Genomic DNA, 23,266 nt, shown 5'->3' on the forward strand with positions numbered 1-23,266 from the left:
TATAATAAAGCTGGTTTTTAGGGGGCGCCTGGGTGGCTCAGATGGTTAAGCGTCTGCCTTCAGCTCAGGTCATGATCCCAGGGTCCCGGGATCGAGTCCCGCATCGGGGTCCCTGCTCGGCGGGGAGTCTGCTTCTCCTTCTGACCCTCCCCCTTCTCATGCTCTCTATCTCATTCTCTCTCTCAAATAAATAAATAAAATCTTAAAAAAAAAAGACCAGAGAGGAAAGTCAACTTTCATGAACCAGAAGCTGACTGCTGGAACATTTTCTCTTTGTCCCCGCTTCCCTGCTCCCTGGCCCTAATCTATTAAGAGGCTTCAAAGGACCTGTAACCCCACACTGTAAGAAATCCTTCCAGAACAGAACATGAAAGATTAAAAAAGTTAATTAGATCTTAGCCCCAAGCCAAGCCAATTAAATCTTTCTCTCTGGTGGAGGCCCTGGTCCTGGTATTTTTAAAAGCTCCCAGATGATTCTGATTTGTAGCCAGCACTGCACTCTGACTCCCTTGCCTCTGATGGGCTCTATACTCTGCTCTGGGCCTTCCCCCGCTTGAAGACTGCATCTACCGCTCTGTGTGCTAAGATTCTAAGTGTGCAGAGATAGAACAGACTGCTGCCAGGAAAGCAACTCGGTATTTTTTTTTTCAGATAAAACAAACATTTAGGCACACTCTGGTTTATAAAAAGGTGTCCCTCAAGACTTTACTGTAATGGGTAAAAACTGGAAATAACCTAAATGTCCAACAACAGAGAAGTAGTTACATTAGGGTGTAAGCCAGAGGACACAAGGGTAGACAGGCTTAAAAACAAGGACTTGCCAATGATTTGAGATAATAAGCATAACAAAAGACCACGTGGAAAAAAGGTTATGATTTAAAAAATCAGCTACATGTTAAGATCCTCATTTTGTTAAAAGATATGTATTTAAAAAAATCAAGGGGCGCCTGGGTGGCTCAGCCAGTTAAGTGTCTGGCTCTTGATTTTGGCTCAGGTCATGATCTCGGGGTCATGGGATTCAGCCCCGTGTTGGGCTCTGCGCTGAGCGTGGAATCTGTTTGGGATTCTCTCTCCCTCTGGATCATCCCCCCCCGCCCAGCCCCCTGCCCCACTCACGCTCCCTCCCTTCTCTCAAATAAATAAATCTTAAAAAAAAAAAAAAAAAAAAAGACTGGAAGGTAGTAGCTGCTTTAGCTGCTATTTGAACGACTCAATAGCCAGGAGCCCAAACCTCTCTTACCACTAGCCTCCTAAGGGGTCCAGGGCTGTGCCAGGGGAAAGATGGAGGCCAAGAGCACCGGGGTGGCACTCATCACCCACTTGCCTTGCTCAACAGCCCAGATGAGATGCTATTAATTGGCCAAAGAAGAGCCTGGTGTTGGTGCTACCTATCAGCATTCTGGTGTCATTCTTGGAGGAGCAAACTGTAAGGCAGTTTGCACTTCAACCAGATGGCAGGTCCTACTGAGGAATAAAGCACCCTGGGCATGATGTCATAAATGAGCATTCCAAAGATGCCCTAAAGGCTTGCTACCAGTCAAAGGAGGAAAATATGAGAATCTGTCAGGTCCCGAAGGAAGATCAGGTGCCCTTCTCACCGCGCCTGTCCCCATTTGCAGACGGTGACCCTACCAACACCATCCCCTGGCTTCAGCAAGAAGCTCACAGCCCAGTTAGAGCTCAACTGGACCTGCACTGGGTGGTCCCTCCAGGCCCTCCCAGTGCTAGGCCACCCAGATGCTGCCTGGAGCGTATTCACAGCCGGGCTGGTGCCTGTTCGGTCCACTCCTGTCTGATTAACATGGGATGGTTGACTGCACTGAAAACATGGAGCCCTGGGTTCCTCGTACCACTGTGCTGGGGCCAGCAGACTTGTAACTGCAATGCAGAGAAACCACCGAGGTATTTGGAAGCAGAAGGTCCGCACCTGTATTACCATCTGGCATTTTGACAAATACGCTGTGGAAACTTCGATCTGTTCCTGAACAGTTGAGAAGAACACTTTGGAGATCCATTTGATGCCAATGTGAAACCCCATTTGTGTTTGGTGCGGGAGGATTTTATTACATTCTTTCATGTAAGTAACATACAGGGCTCTACTATCTTTTTCAGCTCATAACTCAATTAAAACCATGACCTTTATCTCTTTCCAGTCTTTTTTTATTTTTTAAGACAATGGTTTTTCCAAAGAAAAATAGTTGGGTAATAAAGGACACAGCAAAGAGGCCCTCCTGGCATACTTCTGCCTACAGGCCCCATTTCTCAGGTGAGTGAATGAAGAAGGGCATACGTGCCGTGTGCCCGCCCCCCAACCCCCAGCCCTTCTTCCCCAAGAACAGGTAGCTACTCACAGTGACTTCCTTCCCCAGGCTGATGGAGGCCAGGACACGCTTCATACCCTCTCCGCTTCCAATCTGCCAGATCAAGGCCTCTGCAGCTTGGTTCTTAAAGGGCCAGTCTCTTGCTTGCAGTTCATACCAAACAGTCCTGTGGGGACAGCCCGTGCGGCGTGAGCTGCTGAACCACCTGGCCCAGCTCACGCGCCCAGGGGGGGCTCCTACTGCCACCGTGCCAGGAACCCAGCCAGAGCAGCCAGCATCCTCCTCCAGCTTTCCCCACCCCCCGGGCTTCCCGAAATACTGTGACGGCACCCTGGTGGCTCCTCCCAGGCACAAGCAGACCCATGGCCCAAAGCACCTATTGTGGTGGGAAGTCTGAGGCTGCACAAACTCTGAACAGAGATCCTGTCCAACCTCAGCGGGGCTCAGGCCTACATCCAAGGTTGTTTGAGGAGTAACAAGCACCAAGCCCAGTGCAAGCACCCACGTCAGGAGAAGGAGACCACCCCAAGGGAAGGTACCCTGAGATTACAGGGTGAGGCCCTCACTCAGCCTCTCCAAGCTCCCTCGCCTTTCTCGACTCATCTTGGCCTTCTCCCTTGGCCCCCCACCGCCCAGTGCTGGGGCCACTAGCCACGTGCGGCTACTGAGCGATGGACCCGTGGGAAGAGGACCGCGGGGCGCTGCAACTGAACATGCTCACCAGATGCTGGAAGCTTTGTGGGAGTAAAAGAACTCCTTAAGTTTTTGTTTTGATGACATGTTGCAAAGCTCACATTTGGGATCTACTGCATTACACACATTATTACAACAGATTTCATCTGTTTTTCTTTTTTTAGTGTGGCTGGGAGCAAACTTTAAATTCTGTATCTGGCTCACGTTCTATTTCTATTCTATTTTTCTTTGGTCAGCTTCATGGGGCACTAGAGGCCGGCTGGCAGGAACCCTGGCTCTCCCAGAGGGACAGTACTGAGCTCTGGTCACCGTCCGCATGGGGCACTGGGTGGGACTGACACCTTAGTCACCTTAGTGAAGGTGTGACTGTCAGTGACTGACACCTAAGTCACCTTAGTCCTCGTGAAGCAACCTTATAGGAGGTACTGTAATTCTCTGCATTTTACAGTGGGGGAAGAGAAAGTCAAGGATGTGGTCCCTTAGCCAACAGCGGCAGAGCCAGGCCTCCGAGCACAACAACACCCCCCCTGCCCTCCCTACCCCCCCTCTGCCAGCAGGACCCCTTCTTTTGGCCACATTTGGCCTCAAAGCCGCAGGAAGGGGGACGTCAGGGGCCGCCTCACCCAAACGCATAGATGTCAGCAGCTTTGGAAAACGGCAGCTGGTCCTCGTCCTTCCCGGGGGTCATCTCGCGGACGATCTCTGGGGCCAGGTAGCAGAGCCAGTCATGGGACAGCTTCAGCTGGTTCTCACGCCTGGAGGCCAAGAAGCCAGGGCAAGGGCATGGGGCCTTTCAGCCAGCAGCCAAGAGGAGGCTGCCTAGCACACCTATGCCCCAGGCCCAGCATGCCACCCATGCGTGGCCCAGAAAACAGCTCGCTTATCTGCACTTGCAGAGGCACCGGGGGGAAGAGGGATAACCAGCTTCTTCCAGGAAAACGGATCAGTAACCAGTATTAGCAGGGAGCGGATTCTCCATCCCAGATAATCAGTCTGCCTGTGTATCTTACAACCTGGCCTGGGGCTCGGTCTCCAGACAGACTGCCACTCTCTCTCCAGGAGGTCCCCCCAGATTCTTGGAGAGAGGCCTTTCTCCCTACCCCGACACTTCAGGATCTGGGGAAATAAAACCTGATGCTCTTCCTCAACACCTCTTCCTCACGGGGCTTGTGAACCCTAGGTCACTCCTAGAATATCTGCCCATTTCCCAAACTAATGGGGACCCAGCCTCTTATGGGGTTCAGCCTGAAAATTAAGTGCTATGTGCGAGGGACCCCAACATCACCCAAACCTGATTCTGGACCAGAACCACAGGACAGGATCTCAGTGAACCTGACCTTTCCTGCAGGAAGGGATGCCCCTCAGCAACGGACAGTAAGAGCTGTATCTCCAGGCCTGGCTGGCACTGCCCAGCCCCTCCCTGTTCTGTGCAGACACCCAAAGCCAACTTACCGGCCCTCTCGGACCACACCCGAGATGCCAAACAGCCCGAAGTCTGTGATGACCACTTTGCCATTGTCATAGAAGACGTTCTTGGATTTGAGATCTTTGTGCACAATGCCCTTGGCATGTAGATAGCCCATGCCCTGGAAAACAGCAAGCCTCATGTCAGTGGGGCGGGAAGATGAGGGATAATGATTCAGCTTCCACCTGGACTGGGCCATGAGCTGGATGCCCTACCCAAGTCAGCTCAAGTAATCTTCAAAATCCTATGCAGTAGGATGATCTCCATTGTACAGACGAGGAAACCAAGCCTCAGAGAGGGGAAGTCACTCGTCCCAGGCCACACAGCAGTCAAGCAGCATTGCTGAGGTTTGATTCCAGGCTAGTCCATGTCACCAGGCTGTCCAACAGGCACCGTGTACTTGGCTCAAGTGTGAAGTGTGGAGATGGGTACGGGGGGGGAGCTGGGGGGGGGGGCAGGAAGTATATAAAGAGCGATGATACCCTCCCCCGTGTTAAGTCATATAGGAACTGAGCGATCTACAGGGTCTCTATCAGGCTTTGTACAACAAGCCTCTACGCTCAGGCTAGGCAAGGGCTCAGGGTGGGGAGCTGTTCCCTCTCTCACTGTGTCTCTGTCAAATAAATAAATAAAATCTTAAAAAAAAAAAAAAAGATGTCAAGTGCCCAGGTCTGGAGCACAGACTCCCCGCCCTTCCCACAATTTCACAGTGTTTCCAGAATGGCCCCCAAATCACAAACCTAGATCAAGTTCAGGACCCTGTTATTGTATTTTGAACCTCAAAACACCAAAGATGAGTACAAAAGGAAGTGGCTTAGAAGGTTCCAGCGGAAGGGGAACAGCTTTTCTGCAAGACCAGACAGATTGCTCAGGAGGATTGCTTTTCGGTAAGAGGAAAACCAAACAAGCCAGCAGAGAGGGAGCTTCTGGCTCTGCAGTTCTAAAATCTCTGAGTAGCTTTCCTTGTCTGCCCCTAGAATCTTCCAGATAGCTCATCCATCTGACCTCAGCCGGTCAGCAAGCAGACACGGACTCCCCAGTGTTCTGACCGTAAGGAGAGAAAACTAAATTAGGGGAGGAGGGCAGAGCAGGGGAGACAGAGGGGAGCAGGGCTCAATGAGTTTGGGGGACACTATGAAGCAGGTGTGACACCCAGCAGCTCCCCCCAACTCCTCTGAAATGAGACTTAGCGCAGATGAAGGCATAAATGTGCTATTTTAATTTTGAGGCTTTAAAAGTTTAATTCATTAATTCAGCCACACGGTGACATGTGGAAATCTTGGTTTGCTCATGAAAGTCACTGTGGTTTTTGTGTTTTCCTTGCTACACACACACACACACACGATGGACGGAAGGAGGGAGGGAGAAAAAGGAAAGGTAGGGGTGGAGGCAGGGGAGGAGGCTGGGGACAGGGAGTTGGGGGGAGCTGGTAAGAGCAAGCTTTTCAACAAAAACAAGAAAAGAGGAAACCCGACCCAACAGCAGTCTGGCTTTTACCCAAGCCTGCTTGGTGCTAAAGAAAGCAACTTATAAAGAAGCTTTTCTTTCATTTGTATTTCATTACTTTAAAAAAAAGATGAAAGAAAGAAAAAAGGCTGCCTGAGGGCCAGTCCTCATGCAACCTGGATTTGGATTCTTGAAGGCAGAATGCATGGGTGCTTTAACCCCGCCCTTAATCAGTTCTAGCAGACTCTCCCTGTGTGCCAGGCCCTGGGCCCAACGTGCTCTCAGCAGATTACCCCACTCTACTCTTGTGCCAATCCAATGGGGGAGGCTACGTTGGAATTCCCATCTGACGGGGAAGCAAGCCAAGGCTGAGAGAGACTGAATGACCTGCCCAAAGTCACACAGCTGGTGTGACCAAGATTCGAACTCAGGCCACGTGTCTTTAAAGCCTCCTGCATTCCTCCCCGACCAACTCATCCGTCATCCCAGACTGGGCGTCAGGCTCCTGGTTCCAAGCAAGTGAGGTGCAGACAGAGGGAAGGAGATGGAGTCCCACCCTTGAGGTGCCCCAGCTCAGACACGACACGAAGCAGGGGGATGGCCAGGAACCCTGGAACCAAGTGGATAACCCTTTACCTTGATGATCTCCTGAGCAATCTGTCTGGTCTTGTTGATGTCCAGAGATGTCTTGGGGTCCCTCACAAATGAGTGCAACGTCCGCCCCTTGCAGAAGCTGTCGAGAGCAGTGGGGTCCTGCTGAGGGGTGGGGCCAGTGCAGCCGAACCCCAGCCCTCGGAAGCCTGAGAGGAGCTGTGGAGAGAGCTGTGTCCCTGGCCTCCGGAAGACTCTCTCTGTCCCCTGGACCGTGGGCACCAGGATCCTCGTTCTCCACCAAGCCCGACACCCATTCCTTCTTGGGCCTGGCCTGAGTGTGCAAAATCACACACACACACACACACCCTGTTCCCTGTGGCTCCGGGCCTGCCCACCCCAGAACAGGAAACCCAGTTCACCAAGGTTCCTGGCAACCCAGAGCAGCCCAGCCCTGGAGGATTCGAGGAAGAAACATGCCCCCTCAAACTCAGAGAAGAACCTGGTCTTTTAGGACTGTAAGCAGGCAAAATTTGGGGCTTTCCATAATGATTCTCATGATCATTTTTACTGTTCTCTGATCACAGAGATTTCATTACAGTAAAGGCGTGTGTAGGAGGGGGTGGCATCACGGGGTGTCAGTGATTACTGGACAACAGGTTCAAGTTTTCGGGCCTCCCCCTGCAAGGACTCCTAAAACCCGGGTGAGCAGGACCCAGAGAGAATGTATGGCTCATTCCCTGTTCCCGGGAGAAGTCCAGGAAGGCATCTCATGAAGGGCCTGGTTTTAGGAAACGTCTCCAAGGAGATAGGATTCTTGGAGCCTCAGACACTTCGAGAACCGGCTGAGGGGTCTGGGATATTGGTTGATGGCTCCTTGTCTGTTTTCGAATCCCCTCAATGTATCCTAAAACGCGAATTTTTTGGGTAACGAACGTTTTGCTATTTTGTTCTATGTGTTCCCTTGAAGCAGACTCAGGTTCTCAGAGCCCCGGGTGGGTGAAGAGATGAATGGACGGACAGCGCTGGGGGCTGGGACCCTGCCAGTTGCTGAGCTGGTGTAACCTAAGGCATCATGTTGTCGGCTTTGGGCTGGCATTTTGTCCCCTTGGTGTGGCGACCTGGGCGGTATCACACTGCTCAGGAATTCTGGTGGTTCTGCTTTACGTCTCTGATAAACAGGCAAAAGGGAAATTAATTTTTACTTAGTAAATACAGTTTGTTTGAGGGGGGAAAAGATTCTTCCAAAGTACAGGGTCTGGCTACAGGCAATGTCGTCAGAATATTAATGAGGGGGCTCTTGGCGGACAGGATTCAAGTGATCTCTAGTTTCTTCTTGAAACCTCCATGTATATTCCAAAATATCTTCACTAACCTCTTATTGCTGTTCCTGACTGTAAAAGTAAACACCCACCAACTTTTTGAATGCCATGGGCCAAAATGTCTCAGCCTCACACCCCTGGTGCTGGGGGAGATGGGCAGTCACACACCAAAGTGGGGGTGGGGGGACACCGGTGAGAACTTTCTGAAGTAGAAACAGTGTATGTCAGAGCATCACATGCTATACTCTCGCCGAGCACGTACCCTCCCAGAAGGTCACCTACACAGAGAAACAAACATGTTCATTACGGCAAAGTGCCCAACAAAAGAGGACCGGCTAAATAAACTGGGGGCGACCAGTGATCAGCCAGAGAGAGAACCCAGAGCCCGGGCCACTTTCAGTGATTCGTGCTGGTTGGTAGCTTGAAATCAGCTGTGGGAAGAGTATTTACACCACAGGAATGAAGAGATGCCACAAACTAGGGCTTCCCTCCTCACCACCCAGAAACTGGTGGTTCCACATTTACGAGCACACTGCTGGGGTCGACGACGTGCCAGGAACGCTGGGTGAGCATTAAAGACTGTGGTGGGCCTCAGACCTGCACTCAACCTGGGGAAAGCAGGTGCGAACCAGGAGGACCTGTGCTAATTCTTACAAAGGAATGGTTTAAAAAACATGAGTATACACAAACTTCTGTATTTAAACAGAAGGCAGGATAAGGATCTGTTCACAGTATCCACCTTGAGGGAGAAGCACCCAGTTGGGATGGGAGGAGACTGGTTTTCACTCTGTACCTTTCTGGAACCTTTGACTCTCTCTATCCTTAGGCATCATTTTGTTTATTTGTTCATGACAATGGGTTACCTGATGGGGAAATTTTGGTTCTCTTCTTTGCACCTTGTCCTCCAGAGCGTCCTGGCAAACAATGGGGCCCCTGGGGAAAGGGTGGGGGTGGGCAGGGGCTTGGTTACCTGGTAATGATGGCCAGGTGGGGCGGGTTCATGCAGGCCCCCATGAAGAGCACCACGTTCTCGTGTCTCGTCTGCCGGTAGTTCATCACCTCCTTCTTGAACAGCTTCAGGTGGTCCTGGTTGTGGCCGTCCATCTCCAGCAGGCGGATGGCCACCTCGCCGTGCCAGCGGCCGCGGTGCACCCGGCCCCAGCGGCCCTGCCCGATGGGCTCGCCCAGCTCCACCTGCTCAAAAGGGATGTCCCACTCCTGCAGGTACACACTGGTCTGGCTGGCCTTGCGAGAGATGGGGCCCCGCCAGGGCCGGCGGGAGCTGGGCAGATCGTCCACCTCGTCCTCGTCATCCTCTGCGTCTGACTTGCCGGCCTCTGGCTCCTCGGCCTGGAAGGAGGGGGAAGGCATAGAGAGGGGCAGCGGATCTGGGGTCAGCCAACTCGCCCTCCCCAGAGCCCCAGGAGAGAGGCATGGGGTCAGGAGGCCCGGGTTCTCATTGCAGCTCTGCACTGGCTTGCTGTGGACAGTGGGCGGGTCACTTAGCACCATGGGGCCTCGATGTCCTCACCAACAAAACATGGCGCGTGGCCCAGGTGGGCCCTGAGGCCCTTCTTCCCAAGAATGCTCCAAGATCTACTGATGAATGACATCTAATCGCTAGGAAAAAGCATTAACATCCCCTGGCATAGACGAATTTGACCCCGCTTACCCTTTCTGGGCATTCCCTTGTTTAAACTGGGTTTCTGACTGTGCTCCAGGCAGGAGTGAAGCAGTCAGTTAACATTCTAAGCCACACTGCATGGCCAGGGAGCAGGTTCAGCTGATACTTTGGTTCAAGGATTAACACAGAGGTCCTTGGGCCTGGCTACGATCAGAATCATTTGGGGGCCTCTGACGTCATACAGATGCCTGGCCCCACCCCAGACGGACTGAACTAGAGTCTCCCACGCTGGGCCTGGGGGGCCTTGGGCTAGGGTGGGAACCATGAGAGTTGAGAGCTTACTTTAGCTTCAAAAATAAAAAACCAAAAAGAAGCCTGCTTCGTTGCATTCCTCATCATTGCTCCTTGCTACGCACCTGCCCGCAGTGGGCTCCTAAGATGGCCCTTGCCAGGGCCTGGCATCCACATGCTCCCCACACCCCTGTGTGTGTGCTGAGATGAGGAGGAGAGGAGAGAGAAGGCAGGGTCTCCGGGCTGCGCGTCATCCTCACTCACCTCCACATCGTGATCCTCCAACACGTCTGCTTTTGGCTGGTTGTCGAGCCTAAGAATCAAACAGTTTGTCAGGGAGACCCTGAGTGCGGGCCACTCTGTTCTCAGCTAGGCAGGGCACTCCCAGGTGAGGTCTGAGAGAGGGCTACTGGGCCCTAATGTGACCCACCTGTCTGTGGGAAAGGCAGTATGGATGCCAAAGAACCAGACAGGAGGCTAAAGACCAAACCCCATTTCCCTTCTTTGGCCTCAGCCTTCTTCAGACTAACCTGAGGGTGGTGGGGAATGAGGGGTGGGCAGGAACCACCAAGGCCCTTTCAAATCTGAAGCCCGGTACACGGGGTTCTGAATGAACACACACACACACACACACGGGACTTGAACTTCTACTTGAGAACCAGCTCTATCACCTCCTAGCTGTGTGACTTCATGTAATTTCTTAACCTCTCTGTGGGGGCTTTTGCCTCCGTACATGAAGGATGACACCTACTGCGATACCTACCTTCACCAGGCTGAGGACTATGTGAGGAAACGGGAGTCAAGGGCTCAGCAGAGCCAGACATGGGGAAGGGGCTCCGGAAACAGGAACTATTTTTAGTAGGTGTCTCTAACTCCGAGTGGCCTTTGCCCACCTCTCCTGGGTCATAAGACTGCCCCAGGTTCACACGTATCCCTCCCCATGCAGACTGCACCCACAGGAGGCTAATAAAACCCTCTGGCCAAGTTCAATTAGCCCAAGAAGTATCCCACCCGGCTGGCTCAGGTACACGGCAGCGTCCAGAGCGGGAGGTCAGACACACGAGGAGGGATGGGAGGTGGCCAAGGGTGCAGGTCAACCTTTAACAAGTCCCCACGGAAAAGAAAGAGAACACAGAATAGGAGGCCTACCGGGTGCTGTCTGCCGCATCAGGGGATGGGACTGCCTGTGGAAATGCTGAAATGTCTAGAGGAAACAAAAAGCAAACACAAGGCCTGAGACCCCCTTCCCCCACCCCCTCCCCCAAAGGACACAGTGCTTGTGAAGTCGGCCCACCCAGTGGAGTGGCTCCTCCCTGAGTGGCCAGCCCCTCACAGGGCCGCGTCCCTGTTCACCCGGCCACTGCCACTCCTCAAACGGGACATGGATGCAACCTTCACAGCACTTGGTTTTGCCCACACAGCTGGGTGCTGGAAAGGGCCTCCAGGTGAGGGAGGAGGTTGAGATTCTCCAGTGAACCCCATTCCCCTGCAGCCAAACTGCCCCCTAGGAGCAAGTGGTAAAAGCAAACTGGGTATTACTGACTGGACGTGGGGGTTCTGCTCAGAGGCAGCAGCTGGTTACAACAGCCCTTGAGAGCAATAAGACTCGTGGGGGGCTCAGGCCAGCAGAGGCCCAGGGCAGGGCTCGCAGGGGGCTCAGTAGCGACACCTGGTGCCTGGCTCAGCAGCTGGCATTTCTGGTGGGAGCCAGAGGCCCCGCCCCCTTGGCTTCCAGGTTTGGGAGACTGGCGGAGCAGTTCTCAGCGGAGAGGAAGAAATGCACAGTCCACACCTACAGGGGCCCGGATATTGGGCAGGTGGGGCTGACCCCGAGCCCGGGGCTTTCCCAGTTTTAGCACTGAAGTCCCTGACCCCTCCTAGCCTGCGCACACCTGGCCAAAGCCATACGGATAGTCCTGTAAGAACTTACAAATGCCCCAAATTGCTCCCCTAATGGAGCTGGGTTGGAGAACAGAAAAGCCCGGACTAACCAAAATATCATGACTTCAAGACAGGTCTGTTTAACCCAGGAGAAAAACAATTAGCTACAGTCTTTGTCTAAACACACTGAGACTTCATATGGCTAAATTAAGAATTAAGGTTGCCGATTATGTATACGAATGCTTGTCATCCTCAGCTGGAGAAATAAGTACTGACCACATAAACTCCTTGGGGGCAGGAATATGGCCAAATGCAAAGGTTGGCACGTAGTGGGTGGGCAAAACAATTTTTGTGGAAGGGAATCAATGAGATTGAAAGTTGTCTCCTTGAAACTTTCTAAAATAAAGCTGCATTTTATCTTATCGCCAGCAGATGGCGTGAGGCAGCAAGGCTCAGGAAGGTGAAACTCGCAGACTTTTCCAAACTCGCTTCTCTTTCTAAGATAGCTTCTCTAAGTAGCTTCCTTGTCATGATGTAGGGGAAGATATCCTAACAGATGCTCATAAGGCATTGGCAGAAAGGTCTCTCCCTTCATTCTGCAAACAGGATTTCTGCCACCTCCCAGCCGTGTGACCCTGGGTAGGTTGCCTATAGTCTCTGTTCAAGAGGCTGAACAGGGCAGATGCCAAGGGCCCTCCCAGTAGATCACTCACTGCCCCTGTGAAGGACCCCCCTCAAGGCGACCCACCCTGCTCCCTTTCCCAGCCGTGATACACAGCAGCTGTCAAAACAAGTGTATGTGAGACTCAGGCACCTGAGAGGAGAGGGTGCCCAGGGGGGCTGGACAGAGGGCTCACGGCAAGGGGCAGTTAGTGGAACCATGCAGAGGACTCACCTGGAAAGATAAACTGCTGTCTATGATGAATGAAGTAGGCAGCTTTAAACAGAAGAGGAGGTGAGTCACACACACAGAACAGCAAATGCAGGGGCTTGGTGAGGGGGGCTGGTTACAGGGTGGGGCAGAGCAGGGTGACCCATGCAGGAAGGAGAAAGGGAGCTGGAAGGAAATGGGTGCTAGCAGGAGCCCCCAGCAGGGAAGGGGCTGGCCCCGGAGGACTTGCCGCAGAGGCCTGGCCCATTCCATTCGCCTCCCAGGCTCGCTTCTCTGTCAAGTGCATGTGAGCCCAGAAGGGTGAGACACAAGGGGGAGGAAATAGTGCCTGTGAACGCCGGCTGGGCCGCGTGCAGAGGAGCGGCCTCCCTTGGCCCCACACTCACCCCCAGAGGAGCTGAGGCCTCAGCAACCCGACCTCACCATCCAAAACAGAACAAAAACCCACCTCTCTTAATCGGGACTAAAGGGGATGCGCTGGGGGTCTGGACTCTGAGAGCTGTCATATGGTAAAACAGGGGTACAGATAGCCTTTCCCCAGGTTTATTCTTCGACAAAAATGGAAATGCCCCCCCAGAGTACAGAGTGGGTACATGGTAGGAGTCATTCCTTCCCCAGGTTAACCACAGGGCCAGGCCCCAGGCACGGCCATGACCAGCAAGATCATAGATCCTGGACAGAGTGAGGGCTCTGTGCAAAGGACAATGAGGGCCCAGCCCACAGACGTCAGGGAAAGCTGAGAGGCTCTGGCTGACATCACAAAATGGACTTTTTCTGTGGCTATTGTTTTTCAAACAGGGCCTTCCTTTTAGAAAAACCCAAGCTAGAAGTTTAGCAAAAGATCCAGTTTCAGAGCATAATGACAGAGCAGAGTGCAAAGAGACGGTCACTCCAATGGGCTGTGGCTCTATTGCGTGGGGGATGGGTGTGCTCGGGACGATGCAGGAGATCTCCAGCCAGGCGCATGGCAAAAGAGAAAAGATTCCTACAAAATCTCAGTCTCCCAGCACCCCTGAAAGAAATCCCTAGGACCCTGGTAAAAATGGGTCTAGAGAGGCTGCCTGGCCTCCTGCTGGCTGCACGTGGCCCCAGCTAAGGGTCGCCTGGCACAGAAAAAGCTGTGCCTCTGTCCTCCCGGGCCTGGAGCCCCAAGGGCCAGTGACAGGTGGGGCCTGACCTGACCAGGCCCAGAGCAAACTGGAGTGTCCCAGGGGCTGCTCCTTCCTCCTGGCTGCCAACCGAAATACCCAGAGGGTCAAGACCAGCTGCAAGGAGCTGCTAGGGGGGGCCAAGGCCTGGGCTCATCCTGAAATAGGCGAGTGGGCCTTGCTCTGTACCTTGGAGAGGTGGGACACCCCAGGCCTGGCTGAGAGACGGGGCCCTGCAGAGCATGCACTCCCCCTAAAACTCAGTGTCCGCATCTGCACAGTGGGAATAACCTAATCCCAACTTCACGGGGGTCTCCTGTTTTATGGGAACAAAGAGGGAACAAAAGCTCCCCCTTAAGCAGCTTATTCAGATCACAGAACAGGTAAGCAATCGAGCCCCAGTCCCTCTCCCAGGCCTTCTGGGCCTGCCCCAGCTCCCTGTGCTCCTGCCAGGCTTTCTGAGCGCTCAGAAGCTGAGTGAACAATGCCCATGAGATCCCATGCACAGGAGGGCAGTATGGGGATTGTGTCAAGAATCCAGGCTTTATGCCAGACAGACTTGGGCTTTGATCCTGGCTCTGTCCCTTACGTGTTATAAAGCTCAGGGCGAGCCACTTCCTCTGAACCTCAGTGTCCCTATCTGTAAAATGGGTGTGGTAACAGCACCTACCGCAGAGCTCTCATCAGGTGTAAATACGGTAACATACTTGAGCTTGGCACAGCGCTTGGCTCCTGGTAAAGGCTCTTAGTGGTGGCAGTGTTTGACCTTGAGCCTGTTGGTGTGTGCTGAGAAGGGACACTGGACCCCATCCTGAAGGCACATAAAAGCCCCGAGGTGTGGTACCTGGGAAGTTGAACCTGCTGTCCCGTTGGCCAGGAGAGGGGTTGGGGGGCGTGGTGGCACTGGATGGATTGGATGATGTTGGGAAGGGTGCCGGCGAGGAGGGCGTGGAGGATGTGGTGGAGGATGGGTTGCTGCTGGAGTCCAGGTGGTTCATGGCCGGAGGATGCTCCTGTGGGACCAGAGACACCAGAAGTGGGCAGGGACTGTCACGGCCCTGCCTGGCCTGCCCCTCCCATGCCCCATGCTGAAACCCTCCCCTTCTGCCTGAAAACGAGGTAGTCTGCCCAGGGCATCCTGACATTTTACTGGTCTAATATTCAAGACCCTCACCTTGATGCCCATCCCCTAAGGGACTCCTGCTCATCTTTCTTGAGCTCAAACATACTTTCCTCCCAGAAGCCCTTCTCAAGCCCAGTGGGGACCATGCTCCTCCTCCTTATCCTCCTATAGATAGCACTCTTCCTCAGGGCACTTGAACTTTGTCAAGTGCATCTATCTTGGGGGGTTTTCTGAAGAATTTCAGAAAATTCTGCGTGTCCTGTGAGGGCAGGGACCGCGCCTGCTCATCATACACCCAGTGCTTGGCTCTGAGCAGAGCACACAGCAGGGTTTTTTTTAATGAATACAGTCTCTGACAAGTGTTTAGTGTGTGGTACACAGTGGTGTCTAATAAATGCTCCCTCCACTCTTTTGCAGACCTACTGGCTAGGACTGCCCGGGGGTTTGGGCCCTAGCAAGGTCAAAGGGCCAGCGGAGAGGGGGCTGCAGGTGGGACTCTGGCCCTGACCAATTTCCCAGACTCAAACTCCAATCTCTCAGGGGACAGGGTTGGAATTCCTTGGCCAAGAAAGTTGCAGGAGCTGCATGCTCTTCCGACTAAGCCAGCTCCTGATCTCGGGGTTGTGAGTTCAAGCCCCACATTGGGTGTAGAGATTACTTAAAAATAAAATCTTTAAAACAAAAAGTTGGGGCCAAATTAGGTTAAAGGCTGAGTTCTACAGGTTTCTCTTTTGCAGGCCCTAAAGGCTCTCGGGTGTCCAGGGGACCCCAGAACCCACCAAAGCTACAGTGGGTCTCACAGTCCAGGGACAGCCCCCACCACCTGGTGCCACAGGCCGGTGGGGGAGGGAGCTGGGTCCCCTGAGCCCTTCCTCTCCCCGCTCACCCTGCAGTGACCCCGCAGTGATCCCTGTTCCTCAGGGCTGGGCCAGACCGGGGAGGGGGAGTAGCTACGAGGCAGGTTGAATCCCAGCTCCTCCACTCAGCACCCATGTGACCTGGTTCAAATCAGTCCACCTTTCTGAGCCACAGTGGTTCTCGATAAAATGGGGGTATCTGCTGCTGCTTCATGGGCTCAGTGTTTACTACCAACACGTCCACACTGCATATTGTGTGCCGGACTCCGACGCAGGCACCAGGGACCAGGCGGGAGCAAGATAACGAGGCCCTGCCCTCCAGAGCAGCCACCTGCTGGGACACAGGCCCTCAGCAGGCAGACAGGGGACCACACCCTGCAGCCGGGCCACGAAACACTGGGAAGGGTGTGGTGCAGCCAGGGACCCTGGTCCTCAGCCCGCATCCCGGCAAGGCCTCCCCAAGGACTGAGTGTGTAAATGCTGAGAAGTGTGTTTCAGGCAGAGGGAATGGGGGGGTGGCAACCGAGGCGCCGAGGTAGGAGTGGGCAGAGCCACTCTGAGCAAGGGCAGCTAGAGAAGAGGCTGGAGAGACAGGCCGGCCTCTGAGATGACTGGGCCAAATGCACGGCCCTCAGCACAGTGCCTGGCGAGAACTCAGTGACCATTAGCTCGTGTTATGAGAATGACCATAAATCGGGGTGAGGGAAGGACGACAGCTGGTCAGTGCCCTCGGTGAGGTAAGAAAAGGCACCACCCCGAACTATGTCAGGTCAGGGCCGGGCAGGTGCGTGCAGGAGGGCCTCCTGGAGGAGGAGGGGCTCTGAAGAACTGACAAATGTGGGTGTGGGGGGACGGTGTAAATAGGGGTGTTCGTCTGGTGTTTGCCAGACAAGATTACAATGCTGGCAGGGTGGGAGGGGCAGACGGGGGTGCCTAGCGTCCCTCGCGAGGAAGTGTGTATCTGTGACAGGCTGGACAACGCTGCTCCAGACAAGCAAGTTCGTGAATGTCTATCCCCTCGTTACCCCTACAACACCCTGTCAACGAAGCATGATTATCCCCACTTTCCACACTAGGAAGCTGAGGCTCAGAGAGGTAAGGGAACTCACCCAAGGTCCCACAGACAAGAAAGGGGACTGACTAGTCGGGACTGGAGCTCAGCTGTGGTCCTGCACCTCTCCACTCCACCTCTCTATCCCTGGTGGGAACACCACCGTGGGGGGAAAATGCAATGACAGGCGGAGGGAGGCTGAGAGAGGACACGAGCGGGCCCATAAGCGCCGTCAGCTCTGAGGCACTGGCCTCCCTTGTCGGGCAGTAAGATGTGGAGCAGCGACCCCCAAGCTGCACCTTCTGGGTCCCTGGTGTTAATGGGCCGTACCACCTGCTTCTCTTCTCCCCACCCCAACCTCTACCCAGTCTGGCCCAAGCCACGGAGAAGCCAGTCGCATGCCCCTCCGTACGGAGGCAAGGGCATGCTAAGCCCTGGTCTGGGGCTGGGGCACAACACACTTGAAAACCCACAGCCACACCAACAGCAGCCCGGCGGGAGGCCACCAGCTGCACGGTCACCAGGGGGCTGCCATCTGAAGCCACCACGAGCACAGACGTCTTACAGACACCATGCACTCCTGTGTCTGGGGGCCACGAAAGGCCTGTTAGACTCTCCTTTCAAATCTGTGTATCGGCAGAGGAGCCCTGCTCCGGGCCTGCCCTCGCTCACAGGGGGGCCCTGTGCTCAGGGTCCTCATCTAAAATGGAGCTGATAGCAGCATGTGATTTTTAGAGCTATTGTGAAGATAAAAAGAAAGATCAATGAAAAAAGTTCCCGACTCACAGTAAGTGCCCGGGAAATGTTCCGTTCAACTGGGGAAGGAGGTCACGGGCAATTAACTACGATTTGGACATCAACATGAAGTCTATGAAATGGCTAACGACAGGATCCCTGAAGGCCACCCTCTGGCCTTGGGTTGCATGCCCCACTTCCCTGCCAGACCCCCACATTATAGGAGGAACCCCGGGGCAGGGGGCGCTTCTCCCGGCAGAAGCAGCTGACCGGCGTGCCACCGCCCGTATACCTTCTTTGTCAGTGCTTTGGGGAGGGTTCCAAAATGGGGCTCAGCTGCTCTGTCCACCGGGTTGTTGATATCCGAGGGGACAGATTCCGTCCTCCGAAGCCTAGGTTCTAGGTAAAAAGGAAAAGGGGGAACCATTAGCAGGGAGCAGATCAAGCTACAGAAAAGTCCAACCCAGCCCCCGAAAGCAGAGAAGAGTGGAACACTCACGTGGGAGGAAGGATATTCTACAGGCAGGGGCTTCCTTTGTACACTTGTTATGACATTTCAATCTGTGGAAAGAAGGCGGCAGGGTCAGTGCACGGAGGGCTACTCGGGGCTCCCAGGGCATGCACGGGAGCTCCGGGCAACACTCACTCTCGACTGCCTTGATCTCCACGCACTTCTCATCAACTATTAACCCAGACGTCTGGAATATTCCACGTTGATCATCCTAGCAGCTCCTGTCTGCCTAACCTCCCAGCAAAGCAGTTTTAATCATACCCATTTTAACTTGTTGTGGGTCACACGTCTATTTCTCTTCTCTAAAGAAAAGGACACCCTCCACTCACATTCAGAAAACTGGAGACAAAAATCTGAACTTACAAAAAAGATGAATCAGAAGGAGAGAGTGTCTACATGACCAAGGGATCCCAGGGATGCAAGCGGCGGCCCCTCCCGCTGCATTCCAACACGGGCCACATGGTCTGAGGGTCAGCACAGGCCCAAATGGAAAGACCTAGGCCCTCAGTTTGGTCCTATCTGCTGCACCCTGTCTTGGGGTTCTCGACAATCAAATGGGTTGACAGTGGGGCCCTACCAACTTCACACCACGATCGTCGAAGAGCGTGGGGCTCAGAGGTCATTCTACGCTCTCCGTGTGAAAGGCATTTTGAAAGGGAGCGGGAGGTCCCCAGTATAAAGCCCGGAGCCACAGAAGACCTAGACTGGTGGAAAGTTCTGGTGGTGTCTCCTTGGTGGTCAGGGGAGTCATCAGGAAAACACCATTTATCCAACGGACATGCATGAGACCTGTCGCCTCTGTTCTGGCGGGAGCCTAAATGCTTTTCCTACACACACTAGCTCAGAATCTGGAAGCCATCCTGATAGATAAAGGACCTGGAATCATCTGCCCAGTTGTGAAAATGAGGCCCAGAAAGAGCAAGCATTTTGCCCCAGGTCACAAAGCAATGGAGGGGCAGTGATCCGGGAGCAGAGACTCCAGGTCCATCCTCTGCAAGCAACAAAGGACACTCTGCCCCCAGCGCTGTTCCCTTCCTTGTCCTTCTGTCCCACCAGAAAGCACAATGGTACGAAACAAGAAAGCTGTGTTTGTATAGAAGCAACATTCTCCCTGAACTCTCCTCTTCTGTGAACACCACGAGCCATCTCTGTTTTCACCCCCGCCTGACCCTTCTCCCCATCTTGTGTGCTAACACATGAGGATAAACTTCAGAACTCCTCAGAGTTTCCAGAAAAGTCCTCCCACTCCTCTCGGACTTTGTACAGGGTACAATACCTGGAATGCTCTTTTTTCCTTGGTCTCCCTGGTAAACTTCTACTCAACCTTCAAAGCCCACCTAAAATTTCCCCTTCTTCTGGGAATGCTGCTCGATGCTTCCTTCATCTCTCTAGAGAGGGCTGATTATACCACAGTGTGCCAAATGGGATTATAAATAGTAGCTTTAAGAACTCTCAAAGGGGTTCCCGTGAACTCTGACTTAACCTAAGGCCAAGATGAATCAAGTAGTAGGACTTGTACTAAACTAAATGTATGGAGTTCACTCGCCTCTCCCACCCCTTCCACCCTCCGCGCATCACCTGCAATGCTTGCATTTCACTCCAAACATCATGCTCTTCTGGCACACGTGGCAGACCTGGGACAGCCAAGACTTGGTGGAGAACCTGCAGGAGGTGGACACAGGAAAACGCTCAGTGGCTCAGAGACCAGAGCCTGGAAACCAGGAGACTGGGTTCCATCCCGGAGCGACCGGTGCCCTCTCCCAGGGCAGGGATGCCCAGGCCCACTGCCTGCTCCTGGGCATTCAGAGTTCCCAGCCACAATGTCATCCTTGCCAAAATCCCAGTCAGTGTGGTCACAGATGCCAGCTCTCCGGCAGCAGCCATCGAAATTACAAGTGCGCATACCGAGCGATTCCCGTCGTAGGAATTGATCCAACAGACACTCCCGCGGGTGTCCAATGAGGTACAGACAAGGTTACTCCCCACCGCGGGTCTGCAGCAGTAAAAAACTGAGAACAGCCTGTGTGCTGTTGAGGTGACAGGCGGCTGACGATGCAAAGTACCATCCAACCGCACCATTGGACACCGTGGGGCCAGGAAACAAAATAAGAAAGCTCTTTTTGTGCAAATACGGAATGATCTCCAAATTACATTATCAGGGAAAAAAGTACAACATAACTCCATCTATATGAAGTTCAAATACAGGAAAAAGTAACCAATGAGGACAGACGTGAACAGTAACCCCGGGGCGGTAGTGTGATGGATCTGGAGGGGCCAAAGATCAATTTTTTGGAGGGCTAGAATGTTCTGGAGCTTCACCTGGGTGGTACACATGGGTGTATCCACATATAAAAATGCATTTGGGCTCTCAGCTTTACGTAAATGATGCCTCCATCTTTACAAGAAAAGAAGCAAAGAATAGAACAGTGTGTATAATACACATACGTATTTGCTTGTATAAAAATATCTCAAGAAACCACCAAGATCTGCCTACAGGGGGACCCAGAGGGCTGGGGGCAGCAGCAGGAGGGGGGCGCGTGGATAACCCTCTTCACCTCTTGATTTTTGAACACCTTTCAATCCAAACTAAATCAAAAATTAAAAAGTTAAAAAAACACAAAAGATAGATTGGAAGGAAGGACAGGGGTTGAGTGGGTGCTGTCCGGCAGAGAAAAAGCAGAAAAAGTCTAAGGCAGTCCACAGGGTGGAGAGGCCGAAGGGCAGAAAGAACTCACATTGTTGGAGGAACAGATTTTTTTGAAAGCAGAGCCTATCATAGTAACAACCGAACACAGAACGATTTGTAATGCATCCAGGGGTCCCCATCGTGGTGCCTCAGCCACAGCCTCTCTTCCGCAAGACTCCGGTGTACAGGGATCAGCCCTGACGAGTCCCCAGAGGGGCCTGGGCGCCGGCCAGAGGACTCAAGCGCTATGTTAACCGGCAGCTTGACCTCAGGCCCCAGAGCCCCAGCGGGTCTCCACCTCTGGACAAGAATTCCAGGCCAGCCTCCCAGGCTCACTGCAGCTCAGCTCATGCTCCAGGAGGAAACAAAAGGCCGCTGCAAGTCGCAAAGCTCTTGACAAGCGTGCCCTGCTGTGTTCCCGACAGCCTTTAGCGGGGACGGCCAGGGCACAGGCAACCCGAGACGTCGTTTTGCAGGTTGTCCAGCATGACAGACCTGCTGTTTGTGACACACGCCAGCCTCACAGGTGCTGAGGCCAAGCCTTCGGGCCAGTCCATGTCGTGGGCCCATATCAGCCCATGCCAACACGCACCGGCCACCAGAGTCCCTAGAAGTTGTTGGAAATCCAGACTGCCAAGCCGAGAACTTTAGGGATGGGCCACGGGAGTCTGGGGTTTCAAAGCTTCATGGGCTCTGATGTGCGGCCAGCTGTAGGCCCCGCATGATCTCATGCTGGACCTGCAGGAAGCTCTCAGCTCCTCCTCCCTGAGACCAAGGCCTGTGTTTTCCCTCAGTGCAGGGGTGGGGTCGGGGAGGGTGCAGCAAGCCCATACAGCCACTGGTGACGGGTAGCGGCTCCAGGTGGGTGCAGGGCTGTGTTCACAGAGGTGATGGACAGACCAGAGGCAAAAAGCCCTGAGAAACAGGGATCAGGACAGATCTCCCCGCCGCCATGAAGAGCCACCCCTCAGTGGGGGCCCCAGCCCATGCAGGCCCCAGCCCAGCTCTGGGCACCACCCCCCCATCCCAGCCTGGCTGGACCTACCTGTGAGTCACCGACAGCCCAATATCCCTTCGTACCATCTGTGGGGATCCATGTGGGAGATCTGCAGGGGAAGAGGCCAGGTCGGCTGAGGAGGCCTGTTTCCATGGCCCTCTAGGTCACAGATCACAGGCTGGGTGGGTGAGAGGACTTAGTGAACAGTAGATAAAGGTGTCCCTGAACATTCAAAACAGGGACAGGCCAGGGAGACCAACGGGGCAGCGTAGCTCATGCTTGGCCCTGCTATTCCTGGGAATGTTACTGCCTGGTCTCCGCCCATGGTTCGGAAACCATCCCTGTGTGGCTCCTAGCTTCAGGGGAAGGCAGCCTTGAGAGGCAGAAGGCAAAGCAATGGTGAGGACAGAAGTCTCTGCCGATGTCCACCGATGTCCACCTCTTGCACTCCCGCATGGACGCATCCATAGGTCACTGTTTGCAAGCGCTTAATGCTGGTCTCTTGTTTAGTGGGTAGGAGGTCTCTGGCCCTCGCCGGCAGATGGCTTGGGGCTGGTTAGCACACCCAGTACCTTTACAACCACAAGCACCTGGAGATTTTGCTCTCAGAGCCTCCAGTGCCAGACCCTGGCAGGCAGAGCAAGGACACGGTGAAGCTTCACCAGAGCCCCACATGGGCCAGTCCCACTGGCTTCCAGAGGAGTCTCACTCAGGCCACGAGCTTTGAGGCGAGCATTCCGTCTGCCTTCCTGGGGTGCCCTTCCTAGGGCACCCTAGGCTCTCCCTGTCCTAATCCTGCATTCCCCATTAGAACAGCATCCCCAGTGTTCACGCCTTACAGGTCAGGCAGTGGAGGGGCAGCTGGAGGCGACCCCTTCATGGCAGCCCACATGTCCCACCGCCTCCTGCCCTGTCTCTGCCTAGGCACCCCTGCTCCTCCCCCTCTTCCTGGTCCTGCTTCTGCCCCTACTCAGCACCGCCTAGCTCCCCCTGGAGGACGGGCTCTCAACTGTGTCCTGATGGGCTTCAGGGGTTCTGGGAAACACTCTGGACTGGTAAGCTTTGTGGGCTTTTCCCTGGAAGGAGGATCTAAACTGTTATCCAGTTATCAAAAGGAACCATAACCCAGATAAGTCAGGAACATGGTGCTTGAGGGATGTGCGGCTGTCTCCTGTCCTCGGAGTCAGCAACAACCCCCCCCTCCAAAATGTGCTGGCCGGGCACACACCTGGTGCTCATTAAGTGCTGGTTCACCTAATGCCAAGTACCATATACCTGAGCACATAGAGAGGGCGAGCTGCAGGTGCTGACTCCTCCTTCCATACCAAGGGGAGTCTGATCAGGACCAAAGGGCCCTCTCTACCCCGTGGTGATTCAGGAACCCACCATCACACTAGCCCAGCTCTCTCTGGCACGTCTGCCCTGGGGCTGACTTGTCCCAACTCCCTCCTGGGACCCTCGTCACTGGGAGCAGCCAAAGCCAGCAAAGCACATGGGTCCAAAAGGGGTTAGGCTGCCAGCCTAAGAAAAAGGGACTCTAGAAAAATGAGATTTCAACCACATATACTCGCCATGATTGACTTGTAATGTCTGCTGCGGGCGTGGGACAGGAGGGAGGGGAGATGGCACGTG

The 23,266-nt window shown here is 53.9% G+C and overlaps 1 protein-coding gene across 8 annotated transcripts in view; it reads right to left on the minus strand.

Moving 5' to 3' along the window:
- KSR1 (kinase suppressor of ras 1) overlaps window positions 1–23,266 on the minus strand; it is a 146,650-nt gene that overhangs the window by 11,232 nt on the left and 112,152 nt on the right. For 6 of the 8 annotated variants that reach the window (XM_035027750.1, XM_035027755.1, XM_035027753.1 and 3 more), the window contains 13 exons: window positions 21,683–21,743; window positions 19,530–19,613; window positions 17,940–18,001; window positions 17,733–17,839; window positions 14,519–14,687; window positions 12,530–12,571; window positions 10,903–10,957; window positions 10,018–10,066; window positions 8,809–9,188; window positions 6,562–6,658; window positions 4,467–4,600; window positions 3,638–3,769; window positions 2,352–2,487 (listed from right to left, as the gene is read on the minus strand). In XM_035027750.1, the coding sequence (XP_034883641.1) occupies window positions 2,352–2,487; window positions 3,638–3,769; window positions 4,467–4,600; window positions 6,562–6,658; window positions 8,809–9,188; window positions 10,018–10,066; window positions 10,903–10,957; window positions 12,530–12,571; window positions 14,519–14,687; window positions 17,733–17,839; window positions 17,940–18,001; window positions 19,530–19,613; window positions 21,683–21,743 (1,508 nt within the window). The remainder of the gene's footprint in view (window positions 1–2,351; window positions 2,488–3,637; window positions 3,770–4,466; window positions 4,601–6,561; window positions 6,659–8,808; window positions 9,189–10,017; window positions 10,067–10,902; window positions 10,958–12,529; window positions 12,572–14,518; window positions 14,688–17,732; window positions 17,840–17,939; window positions 18,002–19,529; window positions 19,614–21,682; window positions 21,744–23,266) is intronic. The other 2 variants (XM_035027752.1, XM_035027754.1) reach the window with 1 other exon arrangement.

The sequence above is a fragment of the Mirounga leonina genome, unplaced genomic scaffold (assembly GCF_011800145.1).
Source record: "Mirounga leonina isolate KUSES-001 unplaced genomic scaffold, KU_Mleo_1.0 Mir_200, whole genome shotgun sequence".
NCBI lineage: Eukaryota > Metazoa > Chordata > Mammalia > Carnivora > Phocidae > Mirounga > Mirounga leonina.